Source organism: Oncorhynchus tshawytscha, linkage group LG09 (assembly GCF_018296145.1).
Source record: "Oncorhynchus tshawytscha isolate Ot180627B linkage group LG09, Otsh_v2.0, whole genome shotgun sequence".
Taxonomy (NCBI): domain Eukaryota; kingdom Metazoa; phylum Chordata; class Actinopteri; order Salmoniformes; family Salmonidae; genus Oncorhynchus; species Oncorhynchus tshawytscha.
This window is the reverse complement of record NC_056437.1, coordinates 32,703,466-32,717,641: the sequence shown is the minus strand read 5'-3', so window position 1 is coordinate 32,717,641 and position 14,176 is coordinate 32,703,466. Positions and strand designations below refer to the sequence as shown.

General features: G+C 46.0%; 1 protein-coding gene across 1 annotated transcript in view; it reads left to right on the top strand.

Annotated features, from left to right (window-relative positions):
* The window catches only part of LOC112257826 (UV radiation resistance-associated gene protein), a 153,994-nt gene extending 140,080 nt beyond the window's left edge, over positions 1-13,914 (top strand). The window contains exon 15 of the mRNA XM_024431698.2: positions 12,615-13,914. Coding sequence (XP_024287466.1) covers positions 12,615-13,419 — 805 coding nt within the window. The 3' untranslated portion in view covers positions 13,420-13,914. The remainder of the gene's footprint in view (positions 1-12,614) is intronic.
* Positions 13,915-14,176: the final 262 nt, after the last annotated feature.

Here is a 14,176-nt window from a genome sequence, read left to right as displayed (position 1 = left end):
ATTTCTCAACGGCTGGCCATGTCTTCCGCCTGGCTACTCCAACCTCGGCCAACAGCTCTGCCCCCCCGGCAGCTCCTCGCCCAAGCCTCTCCAGGTTCTCCTTTACCCAAATCCAGATAGCAGATGTTCTGAAAGAGCTGCAAAACCTGGACCCGTACAAATCAGCTGGGCTTGACAATCTGGACCCCTATTTCTGAAACTTTCCGCCGCCATTGTCGCAACCCCTATTACCAGCCTGTTCAACCTCTCTTTCATATCGTCTGAGATCCCCAAGGATTGGAAAGCTGCCGCAGTCATCCCCCTCTTCAAAGGGGGAGACACCCTGGACCCAAACTGTTACAGACCTATATCCATCCTGCCCTGCCTATCTAAGGTCTTCGAAAGCCAAGTCAACAAACAGGTCACTGACCATCTTGAATCCCACCGTACCTTCTCCGCTGTGCAATCTGGTTTCCGAGCCGGTCACGGGTGCACCTCAGCAACACTCAAGGTACTAAACGATATCATAACCGCCATCGATAAAAGACAGTACTGTGCAGCCGTCTTCATTGACCTTGCCAAGGCTTTCGAGACTGTCAATCACCATATTCTTATCGGCAGACTCAGTAGCCTCGGTTTTTCGGATGACTGCCTTGCCTGGTTCACCAATTACTTTGCAGACAGAGTTCAGTGTGTCAAATCGGAGGGCATGCTGTCCGGTCCTCTGGCAGTCTCTATGGGGGTGCCACAGCGTTCAATTCTCGGGCCGACTCTTTTCTCTGTATATATCAATGATGTTGCTCTTGCTGCGGGTGATTCCCTGATCCACCTCTACGCAGACGACACCATTCTATATACTTTCGGCCCGTCATTGGACACTGTACTATCTAACCTCCAAACAAGCTTCAATGCCATACAACACTCCTTCCGTGGCCTCCAACTGCTCTTAAACGCTAAAACCAGTAAAACCAAATGCATGCTTTTCAACCGATCGCTGCCTGCACCCGCATGCCCGACTAGCATCACCACCCTGGATGGTTCCGACCTTGAATATGTGGACATCTATAAGTACCTAGGTGTCTGGCTAGACTGCAAACTCTCCTTCCAGACTCATATCAAACATCTCCAATCGAAAATCAAATCAAGAGTCGGCTTTCTATTCCGCAACAAAGCCTCCTTCACTCACGCCGCCAAGCTTACCCTAGTAAAACTGACTATCCTTCCGATCCTCGACTTCGGGCGATGTCATCTACAAAATGGCTTCCAACACTCTACTCAGCAAACTGGATGCAGTCTATCACAGTGCCATCCGTTTTGTCACTAAAGCACCTTATACCACCCACCACTGCGACCTGTATGCTCTAGTCGGCTGGCCCTCGTTACATATTCGTCGCCAGACCCACTGGCTCCAGGTCATCTACAAGTCCATGCTAGGTAAAGCTCCGCCTTATCTCAGTTCACTGGTCACGATGGCAACACCCATCCGTAGCACGCGCTCCAGCAGGTGTATCTCACTGATCATCCCTAAAGCCAACACCTCATTTGGCCGCCTTTCGTTCCAGTACTCTGCTGCCTGTGACTGGAACGAATTGCAAAATCACTGAAGTTGGAGACTTATCTCCCTCACCAACTTCAAACATCAGCTATCTGAGCAGCTAACCGATCGCTGCTGCTGTACATAGTCTATTGGTAAATAGCCCACCCATTTTCACCTACCTCATCCCCATACTGTTTTTATTTATTTACTTGCTCTTTTGCACACCAATATCTCTACCTGTACATGACCATCTGATCATTTATCACTCCAGTGTTAATCTGCAAAATTGTAATTATTCGCCTACCTCCTCATGCCTTTTGCACACATTGTATATAGACTCCCCCCTTTGTTTTCTACTGTGTTATTGACTTGTTAATTGTTTATTCCATGTGTAACTCTGTGTTGTCTGCTCACACTGCTATGCTTTATCTTGGCCAGGTCGCAGTTGCAAATGAGAACTTGTTCTCAACTGGCCTACCTGGTTAAATAAAGGTGAAATTTAAAAAAAAAAAATGTATTTGAGCCAATCAGTTGTGTTGTGACAAGGTAGGTGTGGTATACAGAAGATAGCCAAGTCCATATTATGTCAAGAACAGCTCAAATAAGCAAAGAGAAACGACAGTCCATCATTACTTTAAGACATGAAGGTCAGTCAATACGGAACATTTCAAGAATTTTGTAGGTTTCTTCGAGTGCAGTCGCACAAACCATCAAGCGCTATGATGTAACTGGCTCTCATCAGGACCGCCACAGGAAAAGAACAGGAAAAGAAGACATGGAGTTACCTCTGCTGCAGAGGATATGTTCATTAGAGTTACCAGCCTCAGAAATTGCAGCCCAAATAAATGCTTCACAGATTTCAAGTAACAGACACATCTCAACATCAACTATTCAGAGGAGACTGCGTGAATCAGGTTTTCATGGTCGAATTGCTGCAAAGAAACCACTACTAAAGGACACCGATGATAATAATAAGAGACTTGCTTGGGCCAAGAAACACAAGCAATGGACATTAGATCGGTGGAAATGTGTCCTTTGGTCTGATGAGTCCAAATTTGAGATTTTTTGGTTCCAACCACCATGAGACGCAGAGTAGGTGAACGGATGATCGCTGCATGTGGGGGTTCTTTGCTGGTGACGCTGTCTGTGATTTATTTTGAATTCAAGGCAAACTTAAGCAGCATGGCTACTACAGAATTCAGAATCCCACAAGGCAATGACCCAAAACACACCTCCAGGCTATTTGACCAAGAAGGAGAGTGATGGAGTCCTGCATCAGAAGACCTGGCCTCCACAATCACCCGACCTCAACCCAATTGAGATGTTTTGGGATGAGTTGGAGCGCAGAGTGAAGGAAAAGCAGCCAACAAGTGCTCAGCGTATGTGGGAACCCCTTCAACACTGTTGGAAAAGCATTCCAGGTGAAGCTGGTTGAGAGTATGCCAAGAGTGTTCAAAGCTGCCATCAAGGCAAAGGGTGGCTACTTTGAAGAATATAAAATATAAATATATTTAGATTTGTTTAGCACTTTTTTGGTTACTACATGATTCCATGTGTTATTTCAAAGTTGTGATGTCTTCACTATTATTCTACAATGTATAAAATAGTTCAACTAAAGAATAACCCTTGAATGAGTAGGTGTGTCCAAACTTTTGACTGGTATTGGATATACTGAACAAAAATATAAATGTAACATGTAGAGTGTTCCCATGTTTCATGAGCTGGAAGAAAAGATCCCAGAAATGTTCTGTACGCACAAAAAAAGCTTATTTCTCTCAAATATTTTGTGTACCAATTTGTTTATATCCCTGTTAATGAGCATTTCTCCTTTGCCAAGATAAGCCACACCTGTCAGGTGGCTGGATAATCATGAAGCTCATTTAAACAACATGGTCATTACACAGGTGAACCTTGTCTCATCGCGCACCAGCGACTCCTGTGGCGGGCCAGGCGCAGTGCACACTAACCAAGGTCGCCAGGTGCACGGTGTTTTCTCCGACACATTGGTGCGTCTGGCTTCCGGGTTGGATGCGCTCTGTGTTAAGAAGCAGTGCGGCTTGGTTGGGTTGTGTTTCGGAGGACGCATGACTTTCGACCTACGTCTCTCCCGAGCCCGTACGGGAGTTGTAGCGATGAGACAAGATAGTAACTACTAATAATTGGATACTACGAAATTGGGGAGAAAAAAATCAATAAATAAATAAAATAAAAATTCTAAATAAATAAGGGTAAAAAAAATCAATAAATCCAACATCGTTTTGAAAATTTGGCAGTATGTCCAACCGGCCTAACGACCACAAACCACATGTAACCACGCCAGCCCAAGACCTCCACATCCAGCTTCTTAACCTGTGGGATCGTCTGAGGCCAGCCACCCGGACAGGTGATGAAACTGTGGGTTTGCACAAACGAAGAATTCCTACACAAACTGTCAGAAACCGTCTCAGGGATGCTCATCTGCTTTCTCGTCGTCCTCACCAGGGTCTTGACCAGACTGCAGTTCGGCGAAGTAAAACCGACTTCAGTGGGAAAATGCTCACCTTTGGTGGCCACTGACACGCTGGAGAAGTGTGCTCTTCAAGGATGAATCCCGGTTTTCACTCTACCAGGCAGATGGCAGACAGCTTATATGATGTTGTGTGTGAGCGGTTTGCTGATGTCAATGTTGTGAACAGAGTGCCCCACGGTGGTGGTGGGGTTCTGGTATGGACAGGCACAGACAACAAACACAATGGCACTTTGAATACACAGAGATACCGTGACGAGATCCTGAGGCCCGTTGTCGTGCCATTCATTCGCTGCCATCACCTCATGTTTCAGCATGATAATGCACAGCCCCATGTTGCAATGATCTGTACACAATTCCTGGAAGCTGAAAATGTCCCAGTTGGCCTGCATATTCACCAGACATGTCACCCATTGAGCTCTGGATCAACGTGTACGACAGTGTGTTCCAGTTCCTGCCAACATCCAGCAACTTCGCACAGTCATTGAAGAGGAGTGGGACAACATTGCACAGGCCATAATCAACAGCCTTATCAACTTTATGTGAAGATGTGTCGCGCTGCATGAGGCAAATGGTGGTCACACCATTTGTCAGCAACGGGTGTGGCTGAAATAGCCAAATCAACTAATTTGAAGGGGTGTCCACATACTTCTGTATATATAGTGTATCTGTGACCAACAGATGCATATCTGTATTCCCAGTCATGTGAAACATATAGATTAGGGACTAATACAAGACTGATTTCCTTATATGAACTGTAACTCAGTAAAATATTTTAAATTGTTGCATGTTGCATTTATATTTTTGTTGAGGGAATTTACCATGTCCTTGTTCAGCCAGACTCTGAGAAACATACAGTGCATTCAGAAAGTATTCAGATCACGTTGATTGAATAGTCTGGGCGAACGGCGCTCATCCAGTTTATTCTTCAGTGATTGCGCGTTCGCCAGCAGAACGGAGGGTATAGGCGATTTATCCACTCTGCGTCGTGGTCTCGTCAGGTATCCCGCACGCCAGCCTCTAGTGGTCTCTCCTTCGAGTGAAGTAGAAGTCTTTGTCCAATTTGAGATTAGCTGTTCTGATGTCAAGAAGCTCTTTTCGGTTTTAGGAAACAATACCAGACAACAAGGCCACAGGGGACGAAATAAGGCTTCCACTGTGTTGACTCAGGAGTTTGAGAACTTTGCTGAGAACCGTGAAAGTTCTGTGTCCGTCTCTGAAGCTGGTCTGGCCGTGTACACACACCCTCTGGCGCACACACACACACACACAAGTGCTTACCCAACATGCACACCTACTCTCACACGGTTTTGTTTCCGTCTCGAGAGCCTGCCTTACGAAAGCCTGCCTTGCCGAACGGACACGTACTCTCACACACACACACACACACAGAGGGCTGAAATACTCGTCAGGGGATGGCGGCTGGCTGTTCACACAGCAGACTTACAGCACCCTGTGTGTGGCTGAGAATGTGCAGTAAGCCTGAAACGGCCATAAGTTAGTCCTCGTCACAGGACCCACATAGTTCTCCCCTCTAACTGACTCAGACAGCAGGTACTGGGGGACAGGAAGGTGGTCTGACTCGGGGGCTTCACACTGAAGTAGTGAAACACTGAAACAGGGAGGACATGCGTTCATTCCTGCTCTCCTTTTGCATGGGACTTATTTTATTGCCCTTCCTCCCCCCGTATTACTTCCAGTTCCCCCCTTCCTGAAAAAGCCTAAATCCAGATACTATTTCCAGCGGAGGGGCCTAGCGTATGAAATATGGATGCATAAAAATGCTGTGCAGCAGCTGAAGGGAGTTAACTGGTAGACTGTGAGAGGGAAAGGGGTTTGATATCTGTTCCCCTCCCCTCTCCTCCACTACTATACAGGGGTGGTGGTGTGGCGAGGGCATGTACAAGGGAACCATTTCCATCCATGAACTGTGTAGACGTTTCCCCCTCCATATAGAGCTTTCAGCATGCACAATACGCTGACCAGAAGGGCTCTTCTCATGCATGGGAATATGGGCTTTATCCAGGGAACTTCATTGGGAAGTACAGTGCTCTTTCCTTGACATAGACTGACCAGGTGAATCCAGTTGAAAGCTATGATCCCTTATTGATGTCACTTGTTAAATCCACTTCAACCAGTGTAGATAAAGGGAGGAGACAGGTTAAAGAAGGACTTTTAAGCCTTAAGACAATTGAGACATGGATTGTGTGTGTATGCCATTCAGAGATTGAATGGGCAAGACAAAAACCTTAGGTGTCTTTGAAAGCGGTATGGTAGTAGGTTCCAGGCTCCGGTTTGAGTGTGTCAAAAACTGCAACACTGCTGGGTTTTCATGCTCAATAGTTTCCCGTGTATCAAGAATGGTACACCAACCAAAGGACATCCAGCCAACCTGACACAACTGTGGGAAGCTTTGGACGCAGCATGGGCCAGCATCCCTGTGGAACGCTTTCGACACTTTGTAGAGTCCATACCCCAACGAATTGAGGATGTTCTGAGGGCAAATGTTTTGTACACTCAGTGTATATGATTGTTTAAGGTTTGTACTGTATGGAAAGAGGCTGTTTTATTTATGTTCCTACACCGATCCCTTCCTACTAAAACAGTTGCAAACAGAGTCAAGACGTATGTACATCTCAGTGGCACAGAATACACAGGTGTATAGAAGTGGAAGGACTTGGCCCCTTTACTTTAAAGAGATCTAAAAATGTTACAGAACCAAGCAAGTGGTTAAGGCAGCCAGAAACATTTGACTTGGGGGAACTTGCTTGCCAAGTTCAAAACAAACCCGTTAAGCTCCCATTTGTGGCTCCACATCTGCGGAGGCCCTGGCAGAGGTTCACAGGTCCTAAGCCCAGGCCGGTGCACGGAGTCTGGGGTGAGGGGGCTAGATGATTGAACACAGCCCCGGCACCGGCTGCTTCTCCAGCCGCCCGGAGGTTCCGAAGATTCTCCCCAAAACCCCTGGTGAGAGAACAGTGATAACGGCATTAAATCTGAACCCCTCCTTAACTGCCTTCAAACACACACAGTCCCAGAACACACAGGAGGAAATGTTTAGCCTGGCATGTGAATGTGTGTGCCTGCGTGTTGCGTGTCTCTATCTTCACTCCCGCAAATGTCCACCTGTGACAACCAAGGAAGTTCAGCCTAAATGGCCAATAACACAGTCAGGAATACTGTTCCTGGTCTGTGTCAGTAAGTAATTCAACATGCATCGCAGGAAAGCTGGTGGCACACATCCAGCACAGTAGGTGTTTCATTATGTGGAGATTATTGTTCCAGTTAAGTCATAGGGATGGTAGTTGATGAGATGGTAAGGGTAGATGCTTGATGTTGTGGAGGAACTCATACAGTATAATCAATCAAATAAAGCTAATTTGTTTGGATGAGTTCGAGCATCCCGACACACAGACACACGCTCTTGGTTGTGAGTTGCAGGGTGTGTGCCTGTGTTTGTCTGTATGTCTCTGTGTGTGTTAGCTGTACAGTGGTCTCCATGGATGAGGCAGGAATGAGCTGACATCTGGAGGAACGCTCCCTACCACCAGGTCTCTATGAATCAAACAGCCCAGCTCAGAACAGACCTGCTCTCCTCTATGTGTCACAGAGTACTGAGCCAGCAGGGCCAGCTGATCTCATTAGTAATTGCCATTCGCTGAGGTACTGCATAGATCCCCACAGTTATGTCATTCTAATACAACATGTCGCAAATTAGCGGAATCTGTCTTACTGTGAGGCAGTGTGTGGTACTGTAGTTCTCTGTGCCATACAAACTGCTGAGAATCAAGTCAAGTAGAACAGTGTGCAGTCACAATTGGCACCACTGTTAAGTGTTCATACTATCGACTTGTTCAATATGTTTAACATGCTGTGCTGTGGTGATTTTCATACGATGGTTACGTTCTCCGTCTTCAAAAGGCCAGACTTGGACAGAGGAGACTTGCTCTATTACAATATTTTCATTTAAACTCCCCTCCACCCCATTAGTGTGTATTACAATATTTCAGTTCTAGCATTTGGTTTAGTAGTTCCTGTGGGATTTTCGGTTGCCACGACATCAAAGCCTGAATCTTATCTTCATTGTGTATTTTGGCTCTGATCACAGCTCCTTAGCAGGAATTGGAAATGAAGAGAGCTATGCCTTGAACCTGAAACAAGGCCTGTCTGAGGATAAGACAGCAGAAAATGTTTGGTTTAGTAAATTCCTGGCCTGCCTGGAATATCCAGGGCTGAGTCTGACACAGGCAGAGGAAGAAAGACCCCATTTAAAACAAACATGTTGGGAGGAGAAGTGGGCCTATCCGCCTCTGGGCCTGCCAAGTCTGGGCCTAATGGTTTAGGCAGAGGGCTCAGGTAGCTTTTATGTGGTGAAATCATTGACAAGGAAGTCCGCCGGGGCTTAGAGGACTAGTAAAACTTAATGATGAGTTAGAACGTCCAGAGTGAAGTACTTTGTCCCTTTGGTTGTAAATCACAGGTCGTCCAATGTCCGCCCTGAAAGAGACAGGGATGCCTACAGTAGAGTATGCCTGGCTGTACTACCCACGCCAACACTGCAACCTACCATACTATACAACACTACTAGCCTGGATTTCAACTTGGTCCAAGTACAGTGCATTCGGAAAGTATTCAGACCCCTTGACTTTTTCAACATTTTGTTACGTTACAGCCTTATTCTAAAATGATTAAATATTTTTTTTAATCCCTCATCAATCTACACACACTACCCCGTAATGACAAATCGGTCATTGGTGGAGTGCTGCAGAGATGGTTGTCCTTCTATCTCCACAGAGGAACTCTGGAGCTCTATCAGAGTGCTGCAGAAATGTTTTGGTAACCTTCCCCAGATCTGTGCCTCGACACAATCCTGACTCTGAACTCTACGGACAATTTCTTTGACCTCATGGCTTGGTTTTTGCTCTGACATGCACTGTCAACTGTGAGACCTTATATAGACAGGTGTGTGCCTTTCCAAATTATGTACAATCAATTGATTTTACCACAGGGGACTCCAATCCAGTTGTAGACACATCTCAAGGATGGTTAATAGAAACAGGATGCACCTGAGCACAATTTTGAGCCTTATATTAAAGGCTCTGAATACTTGTGTAAATAAGGTACTTCTGCTTTTAGTTTTAATACATTTGCAAACATTTCTAAAAACCTGTGTTCGCTTTGTTAATATGGGGTATTGTGTGTATATTGATGAGGATGTTTTTTGATTTTTGATTAAAAAATAAATAAAGGGGGGGAAATCCATTTCTGAATAAGGCTGTAACGTAACAAAATGTGAAAAAAGTCAAAGGGTCTGAATACTTTCCAAATTAACTTTATGTATTGTTTATAGGCACAATGGGCTACTGTGTGAAAACTAGACCCTTCATTGCTTCCCTCCAATGGAGAGTTCTTCCTGTAAATCCGCCAATATTCCCTCCATCCCTCACCGTCCTCCCGCTCTATGGGTTCCAGGTTTTTCAACAGTATTCAGGAAGTGTACTACTGCTCTCCCTTCCTCTGAGCAGAGCAATAATTACTGTATGGGGAGTGGTGCAAGGAGGGGGACAGCCTAATTGGTCTGAATAAAAAGCAATGTGTCAGGAGTCATACTGAGACAATGTGCTGCATGAAAAAATATTATGACAGCCCATTCAAGGAGATTTGTGGGGGTTAGCCTCCTCCCCCTCTCCTCCTGCCGCCTCTCCTCCTGCCGCCACTCCTCAGACTCTTTACTACACTCTTGATTAAGGGACTTAACTTGACAGCTGTTTAAAGGAACCAATTTGGAGGGGAGCTAAATGTAACAAACAAACGTGCTCCAAACAAGAAATGCCTTATTATCCAGGCCTTATTATTGTGACATCTAAACACTCCCAGAAAAGAAGAAGTGGTCATATGTTTTACGCAATGTGATTGTATATCATATCACTGTGTTTCGGAGCCAAAACGCATGAAGGCATCTGTGTTGGCCAGCTTTCTCCTGGATCCTAACCTGGGTTCTCCTGAAGCCGAGATGGATTACTGTGTGGTAGGGGTACTGGGAGAGGGCCAGGGAGAAACTAGAAGGCTTGATATTAATTCAAATCAAAGATTGGATCAGTCTCAGAGCTCTTGCCACGAGGACGTCATTCAGCAGACAACAGACTGTAGGCAGTCATTAGCTTGTTGTAAATTATGCATTGAATGTTTGAAACTCATGCTTAACAAACAGTCAGCTCCGTTTTTTCCAACCTGTCCTCTGTTTGATAGGGGCCCAGCCTGGACCAAAGTTTGGGTTTGCTCGCTGGAATGATAATTCAGTTCTCATGGAAGGTCTCTTTTTATTCCCGTCTTCCAAATCAGGTTTTGTTTTTTAGTTTTGGAGCGTGCTCAAAACACCATAATCATTTTGTTGAGGAGTTCACAGATACAAATCATTAATGGCAAACCATTAAACCTTTAGCTTTTTTGAGAAAACTGATCAAGAGTTTTGAACAGCATGTTGTTTCTATTTAGCCTTGGTTTATGGGATATACTGTATAGTCGCTAAGGGCCAATGTGAAGGCAATTGCGTTAGATTATGTTTCCAGATAGACACGCACTGTGAATAAGTGCAGCACAGTGTATTGTTCAGAAAGAAGAGCTCTCATGCCAGGTTATCTCAACTCATTATCTTTATTTGTTTTACCTTGCATGAACGTTTGACCTCATCTTGTGTGTTCCTGTAAGCTGCTTATTAAATGCTGGCCGTGAGCTATAATTATGATCAGGTATGACATGGGCCATCCACTTTGTGTGGGTTTCCTCTTTTATAGGGCAGGTTGAGGACACTCTGCTGTCTTGTGTCTGTGACTGACTCATCAGCAGTGAGCTGTGTGTGTTTGTGTCCAATAAAAATCTAATTGCATTTGTCATGTGCGCCGAATACAACATGTGTAGACCTTACAGTGAAATGCTTACATAAAAGTCCTTAACCAACATTGCTGTTTTAAGAAAAAGAGTGTTAAAGTATTTACCAAAATAAACTGAAGTAAAAAATGTGTATATATATATATGCACAGTTTTTCTAGAGATAAATCAGATCAAGCCTGAACATTGCGATGTAGTAGGGAGTTGTCATCTCCAACAGGCCAATATTCTTTATATTTTTCCCCAGAAAATGTGCTAATTAACTACAATTACCATAATCCATTGCCCGTCTACTTGTCAGGTTTGTGTGGGGCAGACACTGAGAGGGAGAGAATAGACAGAAGAACATACGATCGAGAGGGATAGAGAGAAGTTGCTTTGCGAGGTATCTACCCGAAAATACATTTTCTAAGTGATTGATAATTGGTATTCAGTCATCATGAAAGTATCCCTTATGTACTTTGAAGAACTACTAAAGTTGTGGTTTTGTCAGACATCATAGGCAGCAGCTTTGTAGAGATGAGATGATGACTTGGAATGAAATAATAAAGACCATCAAATAAAACTGAAATATTTTATTAAAGTAATCGGTAATAAGCAGCCACTACCATCATGGGACTTGTATTACTTGTTTTATTCAGTGTTGTTACAGCATTCAACCCACATAATGCATTGTGCATTTAATGTAAAACAAATAATAATAATTTGAAGCTAAAATCAAGAACGGTGATTATTCTTGAATCATCGAACTAAAACTGAACCGACCTCAAAAAACACTCATCGCTCAGCACTAGCATGCGTGTGTGTTTTTAAACCCTGTATGTGAACTGTTTTGTCAGTGCCCTGTGCTCTGCTGCCTCCACAGGGGGCAGGGGCTGCGGTTGGGACCCTCTTAACAAGCTCCCATGTGTTGAGTCCTGAAGTACTCCATCAAACAGCTAGGCAATGACCAGTCAGTCGCTGTGTGTTTGAAACATTCCCCTGGCATAGGCCTCTAGGTCCTCTCTGTGTGCGTCTTGCTGCAACACGCTAGACTAGACTGTCTGGCGTCTGATACAGGGACATCACTACCCAGTGACCTCACCACCCCTTTAACCTGTTTAACTAGCCAGGATCACTTACCCAGGCTCCTCTGCTCTCTAACCAGCCACAGGTGGACCTCTGACAGCACAGGGACCCAATTTCACCTTTGACCCCATGAGATTTCCCCCCAATGTCTCCTCTCATACCTGAATGATCAGGTTAAGTATGGCTAAACAGCTATGGACCCCTTGTTTAAGTTAATTTACGGTTAGGGTTTGTATGGGACAGATGGGGGTTGCTCTGTCGTGTCTGTTATCTGTTATTCCGCAAAAATGTCCCGCATACTTTCTAGGACGCATGCTGTGAGCTTCCACTCTGCATGGCCCTGCCGTTGCATGAGCTGAGAATATGTTTTTGAATGTAATAATGGGGAGTGATTTGCAGTGGACCAGCTGTCTGGGATCTGGATCAGGAGGGGGAGAGATGAGATGCAGAACCATGTCTGATCAGAGAGGCCTGGGGGCTAGACAGGGGAGGGGAGCCTTCCTCCCTCTATCCTTTCCTCTCTCCATGACCCTTGGATGTGAAAGACTTATGAGCATATCCATCATATCCTCTTTCATTATTTCTTTCTTTCTCTCCCTACCTCCCTCTTTCTCCATCTCTCCTTCTCTCCCACAGTGACCGGCATCATGTCTCCAGCTCTATCCCGGTCCCGACAGGAGCCAAGTCTCAGATCAGTGTCTCGGCTGCGTCAGAGGTGGGTTTCCCCACCGACACCAGCTCTCCAGACCGGGGCTCACTGAGGAAGAGGGCCAGCTCTGAGGCCGACAAGCAGAAGTACAAAGCCTCTCTTCCTCCCAGCTACAACACGGCCATGGCTATAGACCAACCCCAGGGGGGCCTGCCGCCGCCCTCCCTCAAACACATGTCCTCCTCCCTGGACGCTAGCATTGACCTGGCCAAGACTCTGGAGGTCCAAGCACAGCAGACACCAGCCCCAGAAGAGAAGGATGGAGACGGAGAAGTAGAGGTGGTGGAGGTGGAGCAACTGCCTTCCACCACCACAGGAGGCTCAGATTGCCCCACTCTGGCTCGGGACAGCACCATTGAGGAACTGGAGGAGGTGGCACTCACCAACCAGCAGAATACCATGAACGGCTCAGTGATGCCAGGCTACGTGCTGGCGGGGCCCACAACTGGGCTAACAGTGACCATGGCATTGAACCCAGAGTTGTGCTGCTCGGTGGAGCAGGCAGAGGAGATCATGGGGACTGAGGCCACAGGCCTGGGACTGGGGGACGGGGCCAGGCTGGAGGACTACCCCTGCATCCCCGTGGAGCACGCGGTGGCCGTGGAGTGTGATGAGCAGGTGCTGGGCGAACTGGATGCCGCCGGCTTCGAGGAGTTCTCCCGCCGCATCTATGCACTAAATGAGAACATGTCCAGCTTCCGCCGGCCACGCAAGAACTCCTCTGAGAAGTGACAACAGGAGAGCAGGACCTGAGGGGAGGGCTGGGCTGGGGGGTGAGGGCAGGACTGGAGTCACAGGACACATGAGTCAGGGACATGAACTTAGTGGAGAGGATGGGGGGTCTGGGGTTTTGGTGTGTGTGTCACTCTCCCTCTCTCCATGCATCAATAGAAATCAAACATAGGAACTACTGTATTTGGAATGTGACAAATTTGCACTTATTGAAAAACATGTATATCAGAGAAGGCTGGTGAGAGGAGCTATAGGAGGACAGGCTTTTTGTAATGACTGGAATGGAATTCATGGTACGGAGTCAAACACATCCAACATATGGAAACCACGTTTCACTCCGTTCCATTTTTTCTATTGCAGCCATTACAATGAGCCTGTCCTCCTATAGCTGTTCTTACCAGCCTCCTCTGATTTCTATAATCCTTTGAAATTAAATAAAGCAAATGTTTGTGGTTGAAACACTTCCGCAGCTTTCTTTTTTCAGGATGCATGGCGATGCTGTGGGAGGGAGGGAGGGAGGGGGTGTTTGTGTTGTGACCACCTTTAAACACACAAAATGTATCCTTCCTCCCTTTCTTGAACTAACCTGTAATCTAACATGAGCAGCTTGATGAAAGCTATAGAGTCTTCACTTGTACCTGTCCAGTCCTTGTACCTGTCAGTAATAACTTCAAGGGAAGGAGAGATGAATTTGAACAAAGCCAGGGTCTTCATCATGGCTGACAGAGGAAAGGAGGTACAGCAAACTGACCGGTCA